Raw genomic sequence first — 22,124 nt, forward strand, 5'->3', positions numbered from 1 at the left:
GGCAGGGCAGGTTGAGCAAAGGGCATTTTGCTATATTGGTATACATCACTGCTCCTGAAAGAAAGTCCTCAGCACTTCTCAGGGGCTTAATTTGTGGCTGTCTGAGCAATCAGTGACATTTGTGCCATGAACACCCTACTTTTGCCCAATGGAACATAATTACACCTTGAAAGACATCCCAAAGACAAGAAGACATCCATGGCAAAACCCCAGAAAAACTGGAAAGCAGAGGTGAGAAAACTGAAAAAAAGGGAAGATGAGGGTAAAGTGAGAAGAGAAGAACATGAATGAAGGAGAGAAGGAATGAGAGAAGAAGAGGGAAAAAATATTGGGAAAAATAAAATTTTTAAAAAAGCACCTCATTTGGGGTTTGCAGGAGGTGACTCAGCCCCTGCAGATCTGAATTCTCCTTCTGACTTGACTCTGGCTGGCTGTGTGCCTTGTGCCTTACTCTATCTGAGGTTCTTACCTTGCAAAGCATCCAGGAGGGCAAATGTACTGGCAAAGCACAAGCATTTAAAATCCTCCAGCAGCCACAGCAATCAAATGCTGTGACTGAAATGTAAAAAAAAAGAATGAGGGTGGGATGGGAGGAGAGGCAGGGAATCAAGGAGCAGAGAAAGGGTGAGGAGTGAGAGTGAGAGGAATGGGGAATGAAAGACATGGGAGAGGGGGGAGAAAATCTTGTAAATGAGGTTAGTTGGTCAGAGTCTCTATGTCCTCTTGCAATGGCAGGGGGAAGAGCTGAAACTCGTCCTGCTGACCTGCTGTAGAGACTGACACTTGCAGGCTCCCCACCGGTGTCACCTCTGCAATCCCTGTCCCAGAGCAGAGGAGCCAAGTAACCGAGGGGGCCTGTCACAGAGAGGTTTCTAGGCAGGAGGAACGCCTGATGTAGAAGTGCCGCCTGTCCTGCCCCTCCGGCCTGTGCACAATCAGGACAGGGAAGAATCTGGCATCGTGGTAGGTTGGGGGATTCTCATTGACAGCCAGCTGACTGGAGTAGGAGCAGCACTGCTCATCCTGGCAGCCCCGGTCTGCAATGCTGCTGCTGCGGCTCCTCCAGAGGCCTGTCCTGTGGGAGCCGTGGACGCGGCAGAGGGAGAAGCGGCTGGTGTTGAGGGAGAGGCGGGAGTTGCCGCTGCAGCTGTGGAAAGCGTGGCGTGAGAAGATGGAGGAGGTGCTGGAGGCGCGGTTGCAGCGCTCACAGCCGTGGGCCGTGTCGCCGTACCGACACACCGCGTAGCTGTTGTAGGCCGGGGAGTTGGCCAGGTCCATGAGCATGGCCTCCGAGTAGCTGGGGATCAGCTGCCGGTTGGTGCAGATGTGCCACTCCAGCTCGGTGCTGTCCTGCGTGGCGTCCCGGGGCATGCGGTACCGGTACAAGGGCTCCTCCGCTGCCGCAGGCGCCGTGTACTCCAGGCCCAGCAGCTTCTCCACGTGGTAATGGACGTAAGCAGTCCGATACTCTATGAGAACCCTGAGCGGCCACGAGATCATCAGGATAGCTGCCACCCAGAAAGCATAATGGGACACATACCACGGGAGGTGATCGGGGTCTCCGTAGGCCATCATCAGCTCTTTAAAATCCACATTTTTGAGCTGCATGCCTTCTCTCACCTCCATGTAGTCATCTAGCCCCTCAATCTCAGTGAAGAAATGAGCTCTCTGAGTCAGGTAAGAGTTCTCAGACTCGATGTTGGCAAAGCTGAAGCACTTGGTGAACCTCAGCTTGGTGGCTGTATAGCTCTCCAAGCCCAGGAGCTCCTTGGAGATGTCCTTGTATCCACAGTGAGAGTAGTCAAACTCAGCTTCAGCCACGTGTGTGTTGACCCTCTCGTGGTAGACCTGTGTGGTGGTGTAGGCATCCCCGTTGCGGTACCGGGTCACCTGCCGGGTTCGCCGTACGAAGTGGTAGCTGATGGCCTTCCACCAGATGCAGGGAGTGGCCTGCTGCATGCGGTTGATGCACTCATACACACTGTCCACGTCTGCCTTGTACTGCAGCTCCCTCTTGACGTGGCAGTGCCAGCACTCCACCAGGTACACCACGTACAGCATGGAGAGGAAGGCCAGTGGGATATAAACATAGCCGTCCGAGCACGGGCTGTCGTGGTAGATCATGGACTTGCCCTTGAAGGAGCTATCAAAGCTCAGCTTGGTGACTCTGGCCAGCTGACACCAGGCCACTGCAGCCAGGCAGCCATACATGAGGATGGAGAGGAGGAGGCATTTCCAGTGGGACTCTCGGCACATGCAAGCACTCAGGGACTGTTTCACGGGGCGTTGCTTCAATCACACCGCCGTGCAAGGGGAGAGAAAGACAAAGAGAGAGCGAGGAACCCATCAGTCACACTGCTTTGCACAACACACACACTGGCTGCTGCCATCAAGGCTGTGTCTGGCTTTTCTCTTGACTGTCTGAGAACTGGGACACCACCCTACTTAATACAAATGTCAATATAAACAGAAACACCCTGCTGAGGACAGAGGGCTCTGGACAAAGCTCTTTCCTTGCTTCCTTCTGGCTCTGAGGAGGGCAGTTGTTTGTGCAGCAGTGACTCGCTGTGCCCGCACCCTGGTCAGATAGGCACCTCTGCAGGAAGCACAACAGGTCCCCATCTCCTCCTCCCTGCCTGCCACCACCATCATTTACACACCCTGCCATCTTCAGAGGCTGAGAGTGCTGAGCAGGTGAACAGCCAAAAGTGTGGGGCTGTGGAATTGCCCCTTTGCTTTGTGAGTCCCCCGTGCTTAAGTTCCCAAATGCTGCTGTTGGGGAGGCTCAGGAGCAGTGTCTGTCGCAGAGCTGCAGCCCCACAGGTTGTGCCAGCACAGGAGGACCAGCATTTCACGCAGCAAAAGCTGCTGCCTGACTCAGAGCTGACTCACGTCCAACCCTGAAACCTACCAAATGATCGACACCATTTTCTTGGAGATGAGCCATCAGGAAAATGACTAGATTCAAGCACATTTAGTTGAAAAAATTGTCAAGATTACAGCACGATGCAGCATTGCTTTAGGCTGGTTACACCAGCTCTGACCTAAAATACTTGAAAGCTTCAGTGTTGCAGCTAAGGGTGTGTGTGTGAATATTTAAAACAGCACACCCCCCTCTTTCAAGTCCCCAAAGTTGGGTCGGGAGCAGAGCTGGGTTCACACTCCTGTACTCCCACTTTGTCCCCTGAGAGGGCACGATTGCAGTCCTTACCCTAGGCTAGCCCTGGTGCAGTGAATCAGCTGCATTGTCACAGGATGTTCAGCTATAAAGAAAAATGTCAAATGGAGCCAAGCAGCTAGTGGAAACAGAGTTGTGTTCCTGCAAAGAGCAGTGGCAGCATGAGTTACACCACTGGCTAGCAGCTATCTGTCAGTAGAGAGTGCATGAAAAAAGTCCCCACTGCCCTAGCAGGTAATGAGGAGGGCTGCTTGCATCCCTTTTGTTACTGCCGTCCTCTGCCTCCCTCCTAACTGAGGAAATGACAGTGAGAAAGCAGATACACACTGATACTCATGCATCATCATGCCCTCTGCCGAGCCTGATTTCATGCAAAAATAGAATCACACTGTTACTCCTTCTCCCAAAGGCCCATCTTTAATGCATCAAACTGCTCTGTAGATGCCAACAGATGCTAGGTTCAGGAAATGTCTTCTCTTTCTTTCTCCACAGATAAATTTCTCCTCTAGTAAAGCTTATCTTGGACCTACAGCAGTTAGAATTCAGTAAGTGATCTCTAAACAGTAAGGAATTTAAGAAGCAGCATCTTGTAACTCAGGAAATAATAGTATGACACCACTGGAAAGAGGAGTTTGCTGTCTTCTCAGTAACATGGAAGCATTGGCATCTAACTTTGCAGGGTTGGAGGGTGAGATTTAATGCTACTTTGCTATTTTTTTTTCCTGAGACAGAGAACCACTTCTAAGTAACCACAGAGGGTTTTACAACTTGCTGTGAACACTGCAAAATTAGATTTCATGGGGTTTGGTTTTGATTTCATAACTTTTAATCTGACACTGTGTAAATGCAGAGTAATTTTATTGATTTTAAGAAGCTACACCAGTATACATTTGCAGGGACTTAGGACAGAATCTGTCTCCTGATTCTTCCTGATTCATCCAGAAGGAATCTGTAAAAAATTTATATTCTTATCCCAAAACTTTTGTACACATGTCAGAATAAAGTATAATTATTCTGGTCTGTATTCTGACTTCTGTATTCTCTTTACAGCAGCTAAAACAGATGTAGAGAAGCTAAGTGGGTTATAAAGTACAGGGAACACAACTTCTGTAGGTAGGGCAGTGAAAAAACTCAGTATAGGTAAAAATAAGGCTGTTTTTCTTAGCCTTTTGCAGGAAACTTAGAGGGAAGCCACAAGGTGGCTTCAGGCAATCCCTAAATCAGCTAAAAAGTAACTAGAGAAGTTTTGGGGGTGAATCCCTTACGTGCAGCCTACAGGCAGTCATGGAAAGTTTCATGTCTTGAAGCTCTCATCAAATGCCCACTGCTCAATCTCAGTCTGGTTACTGCCCCAATATAAGCTTCTGCCCCAGCTGGACCCCAGGTCAGAGCCCCAGGCTCTCCTGACTCATGGCAAACCCACTGGAAATTACTGACTTTTATTCTTTGCCTCTTCTTGACATGAAACTAGAGTTTTTAACTTCTATAGTAATGCAAAAATATAAACTGTAATGAAGAACTGCAAAACTCTATCCTTTCTTTTTTCTCCCCTGAAGGTTTTCTGAGGTGAAGAAAACTTTCAACATTAACATCTCTCCACTCTCTGCAACTGAGACTGTGCAGAAGGAACAGCAGGACAATATCCCAACACATGAATTTTTGTTCTCATTCAGGCTTCTGCAGGTACTTCTCATTTAAAATAGCTTATAGTTCACACAGTGGACCCACAAAAAATGCCCAGCACTCAGTTCCAATGTAAGGTCAGTGCTTAAGTCATCCATGCTGCTCCAGGATCCCCATTTTTTTCCATTACTTGTTGAAGCACTGTCAGCCAGTTAGGGCACTATTTGCCAAAAGCACTGCAATCCCATCTTCCTTTATCTCACTTGCTTTGACTAACAAGTTCTCTGTGGTCCAACCTACAACCCACAGGCTGGCTTCTACTTAAAGGGCTGTTCAACCAGCCCTGCTGCTTAGGACTATCAGAGGCCATATCAGAGTGGGCAAATGCCTCCTAATGTGCTTATCTCCATGAAATGCCATCTCTCCTCTGGGGGATGAGATAGCTCTGGTTCCACCAGTCATAGAGCAGCACCCAGCTGGGTTGGCAGTAGCTCAGAGGTTTGCAGGTCCAAGATGACATTTCTGTATGCATCCTCTGGAGGCATTCCAAAAATGGCCTTCAACCCACCCTGCTGAAAGGGCTGGATCAACTCAGGACAGATTTTCCCCACTATTCTCACAGCAGCCTGCAAAAAAGGCAGCTTCTCTCCTCTGCATTAGCCAGGACATGCAGCCATAGAGCCCACTGTCACATCTGATTCACACACCTACCAGTCCAGTTCAGCAGGGCCTTCATGTTCAAAACTCTTTGGTAAAAAAGACAAGTTCTTTCACTTGGCTTTTCTAACCCACTGGGTCACTCCTGCTGTTGTTCCTAAGCAAAGCCCAATCTCTGCAGGTCCTCAGTTATAAAAAGATCTCTCTTCCAGGGTCTACCCCCACAGCTGTCCTGCCTGTTTCAAGTTCTGACCATGTTCATCTAGCCTGTAATCCCCCATTTCTCCTTCTCCTTGCTGAACTAATTATCTAACATAATTGTACTATTAGAAACACAATTAGAATGTTTGTAAAAAAGACACAAAATAGAACGTAACTACAATAAAGGTATCAGACATTCAAAAATCTAATAAGGAAATACATCTTTTCATCTCTCTCTGCATAAAAAATTCATTAATATGTTAAACCAGTGGCTCCCAGACTTTATTAATTAACATACCACCTCCTTACAAGAATTATGTTTGTGGTACTATGTGGAATTTTCTCCTTTCTGTGCATAGTGTTTCAGATTGAAGCAGGGCAAGCTTGTATTTCTGGATGAGTACAATAAATGCTTAAGGAAACTAATAATTTCCATGATAACTTGGGCTAGCCAGTGAACAGGAGTTGCATCCTTTGAGGAATGCTGTGGCATCTGTGTTGTTTTGATGTGGAATAAAAGCATAACCCCTGGAACATCTTAATAGAGAAACATAATTGAAGAAAGCAAAGACAGAGAGCCTGACAGAAAGCCAGAGCCAAATAGAGACTAGAATAGATGGAGGCTCAGTTGCCAGGCACTTTGTTTGCAAGCTAGGAGTAAAGGGCTTGGTTCTCTAGCCCAAACCAGGAGAGATGTCCTCTCTCTCGTGGCTTTGCTTTGGGCTTTGCTTCCAGCATTGACCTGAGAAACATCCTGACAGATTAAATGAGGCAGAAGTTGTCCAGAGAAGTTGTGGATGCCCCATCATTGGAAGTGTTCAAGGCCAGGTTGGACATGCTTTGAGCAACCTGGTCGAGTGCAACATGTCCCTGCCCGTGGAACGGGACTGGAACCATGGGAGCTTTGAAGGTCCCTTCCAACACAAACTGTTCTGTCATTCTACAACCACATATTGTGAAGAGGAATGGATTTGTCAACTCAAATGTTTCACCCGATAGGTCCCTAACAGTACAAATTGTAAAAATCTCCTGTTATGAATGGAATGCCATGAAGCAGCTGAGCTGTCAGTATCACTGTTTATGAATTTCCAGTTGTGTTAAATACACATGCTGTTAATAACATCTTGCTAGTCTCTGGCATGCTGCTGAACTGCATTCAGAGGCCTCCCTTCTCATTGCACCTGACTGGATTGGAAATTCCTGGTAACTCTTACCGAAACTATCCACAATCACATGCCAAAATTCACTTAACTCTTAGAAAATTTAAAAACGGTAACCAAAAAATATTTTCCAAATTCTTCAGCAGATCTCAGCATGAATGAGGAAAACTGTGAGAGGTGGCATGAGTGGGGAGGGCTGTGGGTGTCTGTGTTGTGAACCTTGTGGAGAGGGATAAGGTGACAAGGTTTAGGGATAGCCTGCCCTGAGCTGTCCCTGGTCTCAGGCAGCTCGTCAGCTCAACAGCGCTGCTCTGTGTTCGATTTTCTTGGCCCATCATCTCTAGAAACCTCAGACAGAACAAAGGACCTGTGTACCACTCAGTCACCTCCATATGGTTTGTTTGCTGTCTGGTGGTGTGGAGCTGAGGCATTAAAATGATAGATGCTATTTAATTTGTGGCCACAGCCACTGGAAAATAGTCTGGAAATCCCTGGTGGAGAACTGGAATTTCAATTGACACCTGTAGAAGACAGGAGTTTCCAGGCTGGCAACATTTTGATTACTTCTCCTTTAAGAAACTCAGCTTGCAAATGATAAAACATCTAGGCAGTGGCTGAAAGGGCAATTGCCTTCAAAGGCACCCTCTAATGGCAGATGCCCAAGATCAAAAGCAGGTTTGCAAGGGCTGAGGTGGAGCCTCCTTTGCACAGGCACACCCACATAGCTCCTCCTGGCTCAACAGCAGGCAGGTCAGGTTCAGGCTGCAGCAACCATCATTAAAACCATTCAAAACGTGCTCTGTGTTGTAGGAGTGTGCAGATTTGGGCTGTTAATCTTGCCTAGTGTAGAGAGGTGGAGAGAGAGTCCATGGGGAGTGCACAGCTGGCACATCCCCTGCTTAACATCTGGGGCCGAGGGTGCTCTGGTGGCAGGAGCAAAGGCCTGGTGCTGGTCAGGGTTTTGGCTCTCTGACTCATCCCCTGACTCCTCACAAGTGACCAGATTTAGGACACTGGTAGGTAAGTTGTAGTTGGCAACCACCTTAAAAGTGAGCCTGAAAGTGATTGCACTAGGGGTGGCCAAGAATGAAAAAAATTACTTTCCCTCAAACCCTGACTTTTCCTTAAAAGGTATATTCAAAATGTAACACTGATGCTAAAGAACGAGAACAACACATTTCTGGATAAGCAAATTGTGCTTAAGACTCTAGGTCTCCTTTCTCTTGATAGGTACATAGAACAAATTAATTCCTCAAGGCAGAAGCCAAGGCAGTCTGTCTATGCTTGTTCTAAAGGAGCTCCCCACTTAGCAGGGGGAGGAAGGGCCACACTCAGAGAAACCCAAACTGATTCCAGCAGCTCAGGTTTTTGAATGCCCAACCTGAAACTCTGGTGCCTCTGTTTTGCTCTGTTGGCTCACTGCTTTTGCTGGCCTCTGGATACAAGCACTCCTGATAGCAGGACTCACCCACTAGTGGCCAGGATTCTTAGCAATAAACAACCAGACAGTTCTTCAGCCCTCACAGGTAGTCACAGGAATTTCTCCTTTAACTTTGCATGGTTATGCTGGGTCCTGAAGGTTCAGCTTATATTACAATCCAATTTACATTTACACCATAAGACTGGGAGACACTGTGTCTTCTCCTCATAGTTCCTCTGGCAATGTGTCTCTGGCAATGCAATTTCACTCTGCCATCCTATGCACAGCCCAGGAAGCAGTGTCTGGTAAAAGCTCATCTTCCATAAATACATTCTGTTTTAACCGATAGTCTAAAAAAAATAAGGAACCTGCAATTCCTTTTGGAATTTGTTCTGGTGATGAACTTTGTAATTTGTTTTGGATTTTTTGTTGTTGTTGTCGTAGTTGTTGTTGTTGTTTTTAATTTACAAATTGCCTTTGTAATTTTGTCTCACTTCAGCCCCCATTCATTGCAGTGAGGATGCCCATTCTCCGAGTAATGAAAAACTTCTTTTATATGACTGCCTTCTCACTCAGAAGAGACTCCTCCATTCTAATTATGACATCTCTCAGCCTTCTTTTTGACAATTGAAAGGAGCCAAAGTCTTCAATTGGAATTCTGGAAATTTGAACTTCACTGCTCTAGTTCTTTCTGGTGCTCTGCTGTCCTTTCAGCACCTTGAGATCCTTCTTAAGTACCTTGCAAGTAAGTAAATACAGGACTGCAGCATTTATTTCACTGGCATCATACCAAAAACTAAAATCACCTTCCACTCCCACTCATTCCCCCTTTTTACTGTCTTCAAGATTTGCATTAAGAGATTTCCACCCAGCAACATCCCAGGAGTTCATGTTCAACCTCTCACTCATTTGGCTCCCAGGTATTTTTTGAGTCACTCTTTCTGAGGACAGCTGAACTGTTGGCTGCACTCTCCATCCTGAAATGTGTAGCTTCAGATTTGGCTTTGGACTGAGTAACTAAATTATCAAATGGAGGAGATCCCTAAGGAGAATTGTGCCCATCTCATCATTATAGACCTGCCTGCTACTGCTTGTGCCAACTGTAAACGTTACCAGCAGTAATTTTATGCCTAATTCCAGTAAACAGTGTCAAATCTGGTAATTATTCCTGCAGAACTCTGCCAGTCCAACAGCTAAATATCCCATTAACTTAAACAAGACAAACTTTTTCACACAGTTAAGCATCAATCACGAAAACAAGGCTGTAGGCATTATGTGGACACATAATAAAGGTGCTCCTCACATTTCCAGTGTTCACTGCCAGGAACAATTCCATGAGCAGTTCTGCACACCATACTAAGAGAAAACCTGCAAAGCTTCAGCAGAGCACCTTATCACCTAGCTGGCTATGTATGACCTTCATCAGTAGCTGTATTTTACTCCAGAAATAGCTGTGTAGCAGTGTGGGCTTGAAGCATCTCTTGTTCTAGCTGCCTCAGCAGTGCTTATGGCAGGGAAATGGTTACGGTGACGCTGAAAACACTCTTGTTTTGTCCCCCGACAATTTTGACCACCACAGTAAATTTGAACTGAAAGTTGCCAAACTGACACCAATAGAAGGGGAAGAAATAGCCTGTGATGTCTAAAGGAAATATGCCAGATTATTTTGGAGTCACATTCTTTGAACAATTGATCTATAATTTTGCCTTATCCTTGCGATTTCTCCATATGTGTCTATTGACAAAATGACTGTTTCCTCTTCTGTCAGACTTTATTCTTCAAACTCCTTGAAAAGTCCAGCATGAGCTGTCTAAGCAGAAAATATGCTGCTGCAGCATGAATTTATTCTGTTTGTTTTGTGGATAGTTTGGGGCCCAAGCTTGACTGACAGTGCCTAGTTCACAGACACAAACCTGTGTTCCCCATTTTCAAAAGCATTAAAATTCTCCTTTGGGGATGTCATATCAAAAGCATTTCCTGTCCTTTTAAATCCCGTGTGTGTTTGTCCTTGGTGGCTGAGCTGCAAATCGACTGAAGGAAAATGCTATCATGTCTAAAATGAAAGAATGAGAGAAAACAGAGGGTAGCAAAGATGTGGCCTGAATGGAATTAGAGAAATGGGGGGGGGGGCGGGGGGGGGGGGGAACGTGGAAGGCAGGAAGAAGTGAAAAAGGGAAAAGGATAACCAGGACACACTGCAAATACCAATGCCACTGAGGCAGGGGGAGGGTGCTGGCAGGTGAGGATAGAGACCAGTCAGCCAGGCAGGAGCAGGAGGGAATCACACCTAGAGAAAGGAGCCGGCTGAAGATTAATGGAGGCAGCACTGAGCCTGACAGCACCAAAGCATCCAATGGGCAAGCAGTCACCCTGGCCCGTCCATGGCCTGGAAAGCAGATACTCCTGAATAGCTGCTTTCTCACTTCTGGGAACTTCTCCAAAAAACAGATCTATGCCCCTCTCTCCTCCCCACAGCCTGAGGGGTAGGATAAAGCTGTGCTAAACTGGACCAGAGATTCCCACGAAGGTGAGAGTGTGCTGCAGGACTGATGCTGCAGCTGTGTCTCAGCAGGATGTGGCATGACAGCATGGTCCTGCTCTCTGCAATAACCTGGCTTTGGGGCTACAGGGTGACTTTGCAGTCTTCAACAAAACAACTCCACATCTTGTGATTACTCATGTAAGCAAAGAATTAATCTTGTATTTTTTCTGCCTCTTATTTAGCAAGAATAATCTTCCTGTTCATGGGAAAAAAGAGATGGGGGAAACACTGACAGAATTGTGAAAAAAGAGATAAAATCAGATAAGAAAGAAGAAAAAATGGTGGATAAATTAACAATAATCATAACTGAATTTGCCCCTGTGGATTTATGCTTGTGATTAATACATCCCATTGAGATACTTGAGAGGGAAAGAGTAATCAATAACCACAAGTCATACACTTTGACAGGTGGTGACCAGAGTCTGGATGAAAGCAGAATGTTGTCTCTAACTATGACAGACTCCTCAATCTTGGTCAAGACAGGGCAAGGGAGAATGGTCCACATCCTGATGGCAGGATATAACACAGAAAGGACCACAGAGTCCTTGCTAGAAAACTCCTAGGCTGTTAATCAGAACTGAGGAGAGCCCTTACATCAGGACCAGCCTCTGGTGCTGAGAAGGGCTTCACCACTTCTCCAGTGGACAGGGATGATGCAGAACCAAGGAGATTTCTAACCGCTGTCCCCAGGCAGCCACAACAGAAGTGCGTGCAGCTACCATCTTCTAGCTCCTTGGGTGATCCTGGACTAAGAAGTGATCCCCATCCTAAGAAGTCTGGGCTGAGCATGGAGATGACAATTGCAGGAGAAGCACAACCTCTCACTGCTTTCCAGGGCTAAATGAACTCCCAGGTCTGATGCTCATTAAAACAATGAGAAGGAGCCTGATGGGCTGTGCTAAGCCAGACATTGGTGAAATGGTGGGCAGAAGTGCTCCTCCACCACGTGACCCAATCTGGGCACCACATGGGGTATCAGTAATAAGGCCTGCTAAGGAGAAAGGGAGATATTACAACAGTCGTCTCATCAATCCCCTCCTGGGGAGCCTGAAACAAAATGCCTCCTGCCATCCGTCTTGAACGGCAAGAAGCCCATTACTCCTAGCTCCTGCTGAGCCAGTAGCAAGGAAAGGGAAATACAAGTGATAGAAGGCAACCAAAAAAGGTCATTTTGCATCAAAGATAATCTCCCTCCAGTCCTTGAATACATACCAGATTGGTTGCTGCACATCTATTTGCTCCTCTGCCACAGAATTCCTGTGAGAATAAAAACTTCCTGCAGGCAGGGGCCATGATGTCAATGAATAGCAGAAATGCTGTTACTAGGTTTGAAAATAAGAACCTGCATCATACACTCCACGTGTTTGTAGCGTCACTGGCTCAGGCGTTGGCAACTGCCCTCCTGTGGTGAGCAGGAATTGTCTGGTTTCTCGTGGTTTAAATCCCTGCGGAGACATAATCTCCTCCTTCCTTCAAGGGAGCTGCCAGGGAGAACACCTCAGGGCAGGTAGGTACACAAAATGGTAGGATTAAAACCTTTACGAAGCACAGCCTATTGCAGGACAAGTCAGAATCGTGCAAAGACACAAATCTTGCTGATCCACCTGAATTTCAGATGCTAGGATGCCCCTGAAATACCTCACAAAGACAGTCTGTTATTTCACACCAATCATCCTTATGAATTCAAGCCAGCATCTGAAGAGGAGGAAAGCAGAGGTCAGGACAGAAGGAGCCTACAGTACTCTAAAATGTCAGATTCAGGATTAGCTCCTGCAGGATACTTCTGAGTTCCTCGAGCAGAAATAAAGGAAATCCCAGAAATAAAAGCCATTTGGATCCTTGCCAATATATATGCTGCTCATTGCAGCAGGACGGGAAAACCACTCAGTACAAGGGTGCAGATGTGAGTGTCACAAAGAATTTGGCCCTAAACACATCCACAAGTGATGCTTCCTCATGCTGCTCCAAGGAAAACTGTGCAATTGCATCTTCAGTGCCAAGGAATCCTAGCAACAAAATGGTCACGATTTACAAAATAGAAATTAGGGCTGTTTTTGTGGCAGCTTTTTACAAGATCACCAAAATGCTGCACTAACAAAATTACTGCTTTCCCCCTCAAATTGCTGATGCTGCAGCCACTGGCTTTCAACTTCATACCAATAAAAAAAAGCATATTTGGAGGCAGAGGATTTTTCCCACTAATGCCAATGCTGGGTATGGGCTCATCAGGAAAGAAAAGCTGGGATTCAATCCGCTTTAGAGAAGAGAATAACTCCACGAACAGTTCTTTTTTCTACACTTGAAGTACCCATCATGCTCAGCTTATATTACCTACTCCCCTGCCTTGAGTATTAGTGGTTTCTAGTAGACACGGGGTAAATTTTACAGGTGATTACCTCAACACTTATCAGTTAACTGATAAAAGCATCACATAACCGAGGAAAGCTCCTAGGATGTAGTTCCCAGCCACTGTTGAATTAGTAAGGCCAAAAAAATGACATGAGCCATATCTGCCTGTGCCACTTGGTATTTTGCAGCCTGTCTCATGCCTAGGCAGCCACCTGCCCCCCACCACAGCCACACTGCACAGAGGTGCCCAGGCAGGTGCCCTTGCCCCTGTTCCCACACTGCAGGGACATACTAAAAAAAGGGCTGATGGCAGCATCCATCCATCTGTTCGTGCTGTGGCTGCAGAGTGGAGCAATCCTCAGCAGTGCTCCAGCCTGTGAAAGCCAGACCCAGCTCCCTGCACCCCTGGCATGCCACCAGCAGCACGAACATACCACAGTCCCCAGGGATCAGACAGGTGCAGCTTGCTGACTGCTGCCCACTCAGTGGCTTTGCTGAGATAACGGGAAAATTGACACCAGCCAAGGGAAAACAGAAGGGATAGTGGGACCAGCTCCCACTGCTTCAGTCCTTGAGGGATGGGAATAGCAGGGAAGGGAGAAGAGGAGAATAGCTGTCTGCCAGCCTCTGTGCTTGACAAAGTCTCATCTAGGTTCAAGAGGAATCCTGTAATGCTTGCTTTGCTCCCATCTTTACACAGGAGATGCAGCTCCCCAGAGGTGAAAGAGGAGCAAGCAGGGAGAGGAGGCTGGGTGTGCTCTAGCAGGTGTGTGTTCTCCTGTGCTGTGCACACCATCAGCCTGCAGCAGGGGATCTTAGTGCCATAGTCCAGTGGTGTACTGAAGCTTGTTCCTTCCCACTCCCAGGTTCTTAAGGTCGCTGGTGCTCTCCTCATCCTTGAAGAGCATGTCCTGTGCCTCAGTGTCCTCACCACTGCCACAGGTCTTGTGTCCTGCCCTCAGCCTCAACATGGGGACATGAGGGACTGGTCTGAAGCCAAGCTGGACAACAGCTACGGACCAGCTTCCCTGGGGGAAAAGGCAGAGAGCCAGTAAAGATATCCTTGTGAGGAGGAAGCCAGAGAGGTGTTAGTTCCACACCAATTCTCTAGTTTGCAGCTTAGTCATTGAAAGTCTCTGTTTAGAGACTTCATAAATGAGAAAAATAATTAATTATTATGAATCCCTTTTAATCTTTTCACAGTCTAAAGGAACACCTTGAGATTTAACTGAAGGATATAGAAACAGCTCTCAAGTTCTCAGGAGAAATATGATCTAGGACTGATCCAAGCTCCAGTGAAGTCCGAGGAAGTCTTTCAAAGGGACCTGTGAATTAAAGTTTGCCCAGAACCATGGTATTTTATTTTAATTCTCACTTATTTGCAATACCATCCTTTTATCCATCTAAACCAGAAGAACATGGCTCTGTGATTTGAACTGTCAACTTCCAGCCTTCCCATGTGTGATTTCCCAGCCAGAGCCCTTCAGCCACACCTCAGCAGAGGCAGTGCTAGCCCCACGATGCTGGGTTGCTGCAGCTCAGGCTGTGGCTATGCCAGGTCCTATGCTGCTGAGCTGAATCCCTTACAATGACATCCAGTCACTACTCAGGCTTCAGCTGCTCTGTCAGATTTGGGGAGTGTGTCTCCATCTCCGCACCTTGCTGAACACAGCTGTGACCTCAGCACAGTCAGGTTTTCATAACAGTGCTCTGGTTAAGATAAGGGAGTGTCCCAGCAGCTAATGCTTCCCTGGGAGAAAAACAAGTTTTCATTATAAATATAATTTCTCTCTCCCTCTTGCTTCTATGTGACACATTCTGCAGCAATATGTGACAGCACAGCAGGTGAAAACTTCACTGAAAATTCATTTAAAAACCTAATGGTTAAAAGGCATCCTGAAAGCCAGGACACCTAGCTTTTATTTCTTGCCTTGACTTTAACCCATGACATGTTGTCAGCACACCTCCTGAAGACACTGAAAAAATAGCACCTATAAAATGATTACACATGAGCATTGCAGCAGCGCACTGCAGGAAGGTACATAATCTGCGTGCCAGCTGTTGCACCCTGCCACTCTGAGTACCAGCTGGTGGGAAGCAGAGGATTCACCTCCTTGCCCTGGTCTGCTGACAGGCAGTGCCCTGCAGAGAACCATGGAACACCTCAGGCTTGAAGACAGACTGTCATCCCCACCCCATCCCCACCCTTTCAGCACATGCCCTCACTACACTCCTCTTCTGGTACTGGCACTTCTGCGTGGCCACCTCACCTCTAGGAAGCCATTAAAGAGTTGCTTTCTTTATTTTGGTGTTTTGAGAGACCCTAATGCTCGCAGGACTCTACTGGCAGATGCTACCACCCCAGCCTCCATGGTGCTCTGTGCTCCCTCTGCCCATTGCAGTGGGGGAGATGTTCCTGTGGTGTGTTATACTCCACAATTCCCGGGCCATCTCCTTAAGGGCAATCAATCAATCAATCAATCACACGAGCATGAAGAAGACCTCCATCTGTAAATCTGTCATGACAAATCACTTCTCTCCCAAAGCCATGACCTGCAGAAGTCTCTGACTGATTCCACTCTCTTCCCTGGTATTCAGATTCCTCATTTGCCAGCCATCTCAATTATCCATCCTAGGTTTCCTTGCCACGAGTGGGATTCCTCATGATCTGCTCTTTGCCCTTTGCTGTCAGCTCCTACCTTGCCAGGCCCTGCTCTCACCACCTGGTGGCTGTTTCCAGCCTGTCTTCCCTGACCAAGGCCTCTGGTGGCTGAATGCTGAACTGGGATGTGCAACACCTCAGCTGTATAGGAACAGTGGCGTGTGTGAGCTGGGATTCTTTGTGCATTATTCACCTGATGTAAAACCACAGAGGCCAGAAGTTCACACATTTCAGGGGGTGTGAGCCCCCTCACCCTCTCCCAGTGGCATGTGTGGCACCTTAAGAGAGGCTGCCAGCTACATCAGACACTGCTTCACAACCTGAACTCCACACTGGGAAGGCTGCCAGCCTCCTGTGCCACGTGCAGCCAGGCTCTTCCATCCTTCCCACTCGTCATCTGTCCCACCTGTTTCAGGTACTTGTTTTCCTTGCTTTTATGCAGGGGAGATGTGTTGTGGGCAGAGCAGCCAGTGCTCAGGGAGAAGCTGGCATGGGTGCCTGTCAAAGGCCGCCTCAACCCTTGCCCAGCAGTATGATGCTGCTGGTAGCCCTGTCCAGCATCCTCACTATGACATGTGGTCACTCCCCTTCAGAGTGCTGCTGAAAAAAAAGGTGCCCCCTTACAAGTTTTGGGGAGTTAACAGAGCTGTTACAGCAATTGTGACCTCAAAAAGTTTCACTAGGTGCTATTTTTAACTTCACGGGTCTCAAGCTCTGAGGAGCACAATGAATGATTGGAGGCTGAAAGTGAACTACATTTTCCATTATTAGAACTTAAAAACTAATTAACTACGTAACCATACTTTATCCAAAAAGTAGAACTTATGAAAACTCAGACACAGTCTCACCTGCTGTGTCACAACAGTGTCACTGTAAGAACTGAAGGGTCTTAAGAGTGCTGGTGATAGCTCAGCAGCCACTACTTTTGGTGTCAATTAATGACAATGTGTTAGGACACATGGAGAAACAAGCCTTACTCACAGTAGATTACTTGGGGATACTTTACTCCTTTTACTCTCTGTTTCCATGAAGTCTCTGGTCACTGGCAATGATCTGAGCTATCTTCTTCCAAAGTGTAGAAACAGATGAAAGGAAGTAAAGTGCCACATTTCCAGGGAGAAGATACCTCCTACCTCACTCTTGCAATGGCTTGCACTGATTGCAAAGTATCTTTGGTATCCACATTTCCCTTCTTGGGGGAGATCCTCCTCTGGGGTCTCTGAAGCGAGAAAGGGAAAACAAGGAGAGTATCTGGGGCTTCCAAAAAGTGTGCAGACCTATTGCTCTTCCACCAGTATCAGGTAACTGCCTGTCCACCTGAAAGAACAGCATTAGAAACCAAGTCTGAAGGGGACCTACCACAAATCACCTGGGTCTGTCCCTTTCCCATGAAGTGACATCAACACATTTAACAGCCATTTGCCTAAATTGTCCTAACCCTCCAGTAGCAGAACTCCATGAGCTCTACAGTTGCTACAGTCCAGTGCTTCACTGAGAAAATTCCCTTGTTGGAGGGACTAGAAAAATCAGCCTGAAGGAGCAATTCACTTCATTCTCACACATGGTGGTGAGGAGCAAAAGACTGTCTGTAGTGGCCCACACAACTGGAGGCCAGGCTGCCCTTCAGAGCTCAGACACATTCATTTGGTATATCCTACCTATTTTTTTAAAACTCTTGACAATTTGTCACGTGAAATGCGGAGAAGACAGCCAACTCCAGGGCCCCAAGAACAGACATGTGATCAGAAGATAAAGTGGGACAACAAAAAGAACAAAAGCAGAAAAAAAGATGCAATGGCTCAGCATGGATTTTCTTATGACAGAATCTGCAATGCAATTGCTGCCTTAAACTGCAGGATCATGAAAAATACTGCCACTCTTGATGGACTTTTTCCTTTGTCTCTATGAGGGAAATAACTCGGAACAGGAATGAGGAGCACTCTTTGGTTTGTCTGCTGAATAGACCAAGGGCAGGAAGGGAAGAAAGGGGCCTGTCCTATTTGACTTTCATGCAAGAGGGGGAATATCATGCACTTTGCTTTAAAAAGATAACTGGTCCATCATATCACTTGAGGTGGTGACAGCCTTCCACCAGGCTAACCAGCACTTACCATTCAGGGGATTGGCTGAGCAGGTTTTTGTATGAGGTTTGGAAGAGCAAAGAAGGAAAAGAGTTTTCCTGGGAATCATGTCTCACTTATTTCCTACCCTTCTCAGTGTCTGTTGTGTGAGTGCCTTGGGCAGCTTTTGAAGGGGGAGGTTTACAAGAAAATAGCCCCTCTCTGGAGATTGATACCCAATGGTATCTCAGCAGCTTTTGCTTAACCTCTCATCCACCTGGATACAACTCAGCACATAGATGGGAAAAATTTAAAGCTAACTGATCTGTTAGTAAGGGCTTTATGCCTTGTGTTTTCAATGCCACAAAACAAGCCTTGACAAATAAAACAAATGTTGGGGGAAAAGGAAAAAAAAGCTGGATAACTAAATGGAGTCAATGCCCCAAGCAGAGGGTGTCTCTCCAGGGGCACATGGAAGAAGAAAGGTCCCAGCTACCCCTCTGACCTGACAGCCTGTAAAGCTGTAGCCTACAAGCAAGCACTGTGTGCAGTTTCTTAACTTGTAACACCCCTTCGACATTGTTGTGACCACAAGTAGCACTTTACAAATTAGCCCCTGTTGTGTTTTGCAGTGGCAACATGAGGCAAATGAGGCAATTTTAAGTGGCCTCTCTTTTCTGTAAAATTTCCATCAGAAAGCAAATGACTGTGGGTTTCAGGAACATTGACTCATGAGGTTTTCCCTTTTATTTAAATAGCTTAACTGATTACATTATGTCATACCCAATTTAAGTTTTTAAATATGGAAGAGAAGATAAAAACAGGCATGGACAACTACTGTTTGACTTTGCCAGTACAGACAAGACAAATACATATTTCAAAATGTCAAGTGGCTGCTGCTTTCAGCTTTCTTCAGTGATTACTTGGCTTTGGAAACAAAAAATGAGGTTTCTACTCACCAGCTTTGTTTTCCTGAAAAAAACCCCTCTTGATTTCCAACTAAGTTTTAAAGATTTTAATATTTAAGACCATTTCCCAATTGAGTTATAAATTGGCAGAAATTAAGAAAAGTCACTATCAACTCTTTGGTGTAGGCATAGGCTGTCACAATAACAAGAAAAGCAGCCAGCCTACTGCTTAACCAGGGCAGTACAGAGCAGCAGGTTCTGCTGTTTCAGAGAGGAAAGCAAAGGCAAGTATCTCCAGAGAATCCATCTTCAGCAATAACTGTGGAAACATTTGGAAAATGGAATCCTTTGCACACTCTCCCCTAAAAGATCTTGATTCCTCTTCACAAAAAATGGTAGAATCTTACACTAATAACAAAAGCACATCTGTTCCAGGTCATTCAGCTCAAGTAATTAATGTTTCATTAGAAAAAACCCAAACCAGAGTGCTGTCAGGTAATCTGAGGGCTTGTTCTGACATTCAGCAAAGTCAGCAAGAAACCTTTGTGGTCCTTGGCAATAGAGGACAAGGACCAAGGCAGGTAACTGAACTGCTGCTCTCCCTCCTGCTCTGCAGCTGCAGCTTTGCTTGTCCTTTTAAAAATAAAAACTTAAGACTTCAGACACATTCTCTGTTACTAGCTCGGGGTTGTATTGATTTAATACCCAATAAAGGCAATTTTAGGTCATTGATACCATTAGGTCCATGCATTTGATCTAAGTGAAATCCATAAATGACAAAGCTTAACAGAGGAGCCCATGAAATGCCCATTTAATACCAATACAGTGCATTTACATCCAACTGCAGGCCCAGGTGCAAAAAGACTATTTGCATGGTATTGGGGAAGGCATGAGGAAAGACCAACATTGTAGGACTGTGGTGTTAAGATATCACAGGCATTTGAGATATAGACTCAAATGTACAAATGTATGCGTTGGAACAGAAGAAAAACTGAGAACAGGATGAATGAAGCAAGATACAGATAGTGCTTAGCAGAGAGATCGAGTGCTTTCTTTCTACAAATGGCTTAGATGATTTTATGGTGGACGTAATACATTGGAAAGCCTTCAGTAGCTCCTGGTCCTAGACCAAATAAATTAAAAAATCCCTTCCAGCACTAAATATCTATTGATCATCTGCAGGGCTATAATTACATTGGTGTGCTCTACTGCTGGAACACCAGATGAATCCTGGATCCAGCCACAGCTCTTCATGGTGAACTGTGTTGCAGGTGTTTAAAAAGCAGTCAAACAGGAGAAAACCCTAATCTTCACCCATGGAATGACAGTTTTTTTCAACCTGAGCTGCAAAGCCAAATTTCAATTATAGGTAGTTTAAACTGCTGTTTGGTTTTCAGCTAAGTATCCTTCAGCTTCACATAGGCTTTGTTGAGGCTACTGGATTTTGACTACAGGATTATGTGACTGTTGATGAGCCACGGGACCTGTTAACAAAAGCTTTAAGCAGACTAACTGCACAGGGCAACGTTCCAGGGCTGCTTTGACTTGTGTTTCCAATTTTCTCTTCTCTAAGCCTGTTTCAAGGCTGCTCTCTGCATTCCTAGGAGCATGTACATTCATTTTTAACTCCATATTATGAAGAAAGTTCACTCACTTCCATGAACTGCACATGGATTACATGGCGTAAATGGCAGACTTGTCAAAACTGTTGGAAGCAAAGGCTACATTAGGCATAGAAGAAAATCCCAGGTATTTCTAAAGCAGGACAGCTCGCTGTCCCAAGTGTGCAGGATGGCACACACACATTGTCACCTACTGTCACACGGCCCTGCAGTTCTGTCTGGCCAACACCTTGTCAACACTCAGACACATCCATTATTCCCTCTCTGTGATGTGCAAGGCCATCATCGAGCAAGTGCTTCACAGATGATCTGAAGAAACATATATACGCTGTATTTTCTCTACTGTTTTCTGGTAACAGGAGTGCCTAGGCCCCAAGGAAAAAGAAGAGGCATGACCTCCTCCTTTGCCCCCAAACACCCGAAAGCCACAGAGCCCCAGACTGCAAGCTGGTTCTCATGCTCCGTGTGCCCCTCCACCAGCGCCTCGCAGAGCTATATTCTCCTTGCCCATTTCACAAGCCCCAGGGAGGAGGCAGGCTCTCCTAGGCCAAACCCCAAGGGGCTCATTTGGCCAAACTTGCACTGGGCAGGCCCCCTTTGGCCCCCGCCGCCCCGTTCCGGTGCGGAGCCGCTGGCGCAGCCGCCGCCCCGAGCCCGGCAGCCGGGGCTGGGCTGGGCAGGGGCCCGTCGGTAAAACCCGGGGGCGCGGGGGGCTGGGGGCGGCGCGGGGGTCCCGCTCCTGCAGGGCGCGGCGGGGCAGCACCGCGGGCACCGCGGCTGCAGGTACCGGGCTGCGCTCCTGGGCTCTCCCCGCGCCGCAAACACCGCCGGCACCCCGGGGCGCCCTCCTCCGCCGCGGCTCCCCGCAAACACCCCACGGCCCTGCAGCCCGTCCCCGCCTTTGCCCCTCAGTCTCCCCGGCCCGGCCCGGGGCAGACGCCCCCGCCGCCGCTCACCTCCTCCCGCTCGGCGGCGGCGGCGGCCCCCGGCGCGGGGGTGCTGCCCGGCCCGCTCTCAGCAGCCGCCTCGGCTTCCCCCTCCGAGGACATCCTTGGCCATCACCGGCAGTGGCGGCGGCGGCGGGGGCTGCGGGACCCCGGGACGGCGGAGCCCCCAGCGGACCGCGCCGGGGCCGGGGTTGGGGCTGGGGCCGGGGCGAGCCGCCCCCCGCGCCCAGGGCCGCCCTGCCGGGTGCTCCCGACTCCCTCCACCATCCCAGGCAGGCGGGCAGGGAGGGAGGGAGGGAAGGAGGCGGCGGAGGGGAGGAGAGAAAGACGAGGCGGAGTGGGGGGGTGCCCCGGCCGCTCCCGGCCCCCCCAGGTGGGCAGGCGACTGCCCGGCGGCTCCCGGCGCCTCTGCGGCCGTCTGCGAGCTGCCGGGTGTGCCCCCTGCCCGGGATACCACCTCGCAACCCCTACCCTTCCTGGGTGCCCTCTCTTGTCTTCTCCTCAGGGTGAGCCCCGCTCCCCATCCCCGGGTGCGCCCCCGCAGCCGGCCGCCCCCCTCTCAGAGCATCTTCACGCCTCCGCCGCCCGCAGCTCAGCCTCGGCCGCTTCTCCCGCTTTTCCCCAGCGCCCGCACTCCGCCCGGGCTGGCGGCGGGACGCGGCCCGGCAGCAGCAGCAGAAGGGGCAGGAGGGGCAGCAGGAGGAGGAGGAGGAGGAAGGCTGCTCCGAGGAAGCGCTCCCGCACGGAGCAGCCCGACGATGCCCCACTCCTCTCCCTGGTCCTGCTGGACCTGCG

General features: G+C 47.9%; 1 protein-coding gene across 2 annotated transcripts; it reads right to left on the bottom strand.

The window, feature by feature from the left end:
• Positions 1-858: 858 nt before the first annotated feature.
• Positions 859-21,806, bottom strand: LOC310910946 (transmembrane protein 151B-like; the record flags this gene model as incomplete). 2 transcript variants are annotated; one of them, XM_083864034.1, is made up of 2 exons in its annotated part: positions 859-2,289; positions 21,801-21,806. In XM_083864034.1, the coding sequence occupies one exon, from the start codon at positions 2,254-2,256 to the stop codon at positions 859-861; it is 1,398 nt and encodes a 465-aa protein (XP_083720160.1). The 2 variants fall into 2 exon arrangements, with proteins under 2 accessions (XP_083720160.1, XP_083720159.1); XM_083864033.1 differs by lacking the exon at positions 21,801-21,806 and adding an exon at positions 21,339-21,431.
• Positions 21,807-22,124: the final 318 nt, after the last annotated feature.

Source organism: Zosterops lateralis (genome assembly GCF_965231275.1).
Source record: "Zosterops lateralis genome assembly, chromosome: 6".
NCBI lineage: Eukaryota > Metazoa > Chordata > Aves > Passeriformes > Zosteropidae > Zosterops > Zosterops lateralis.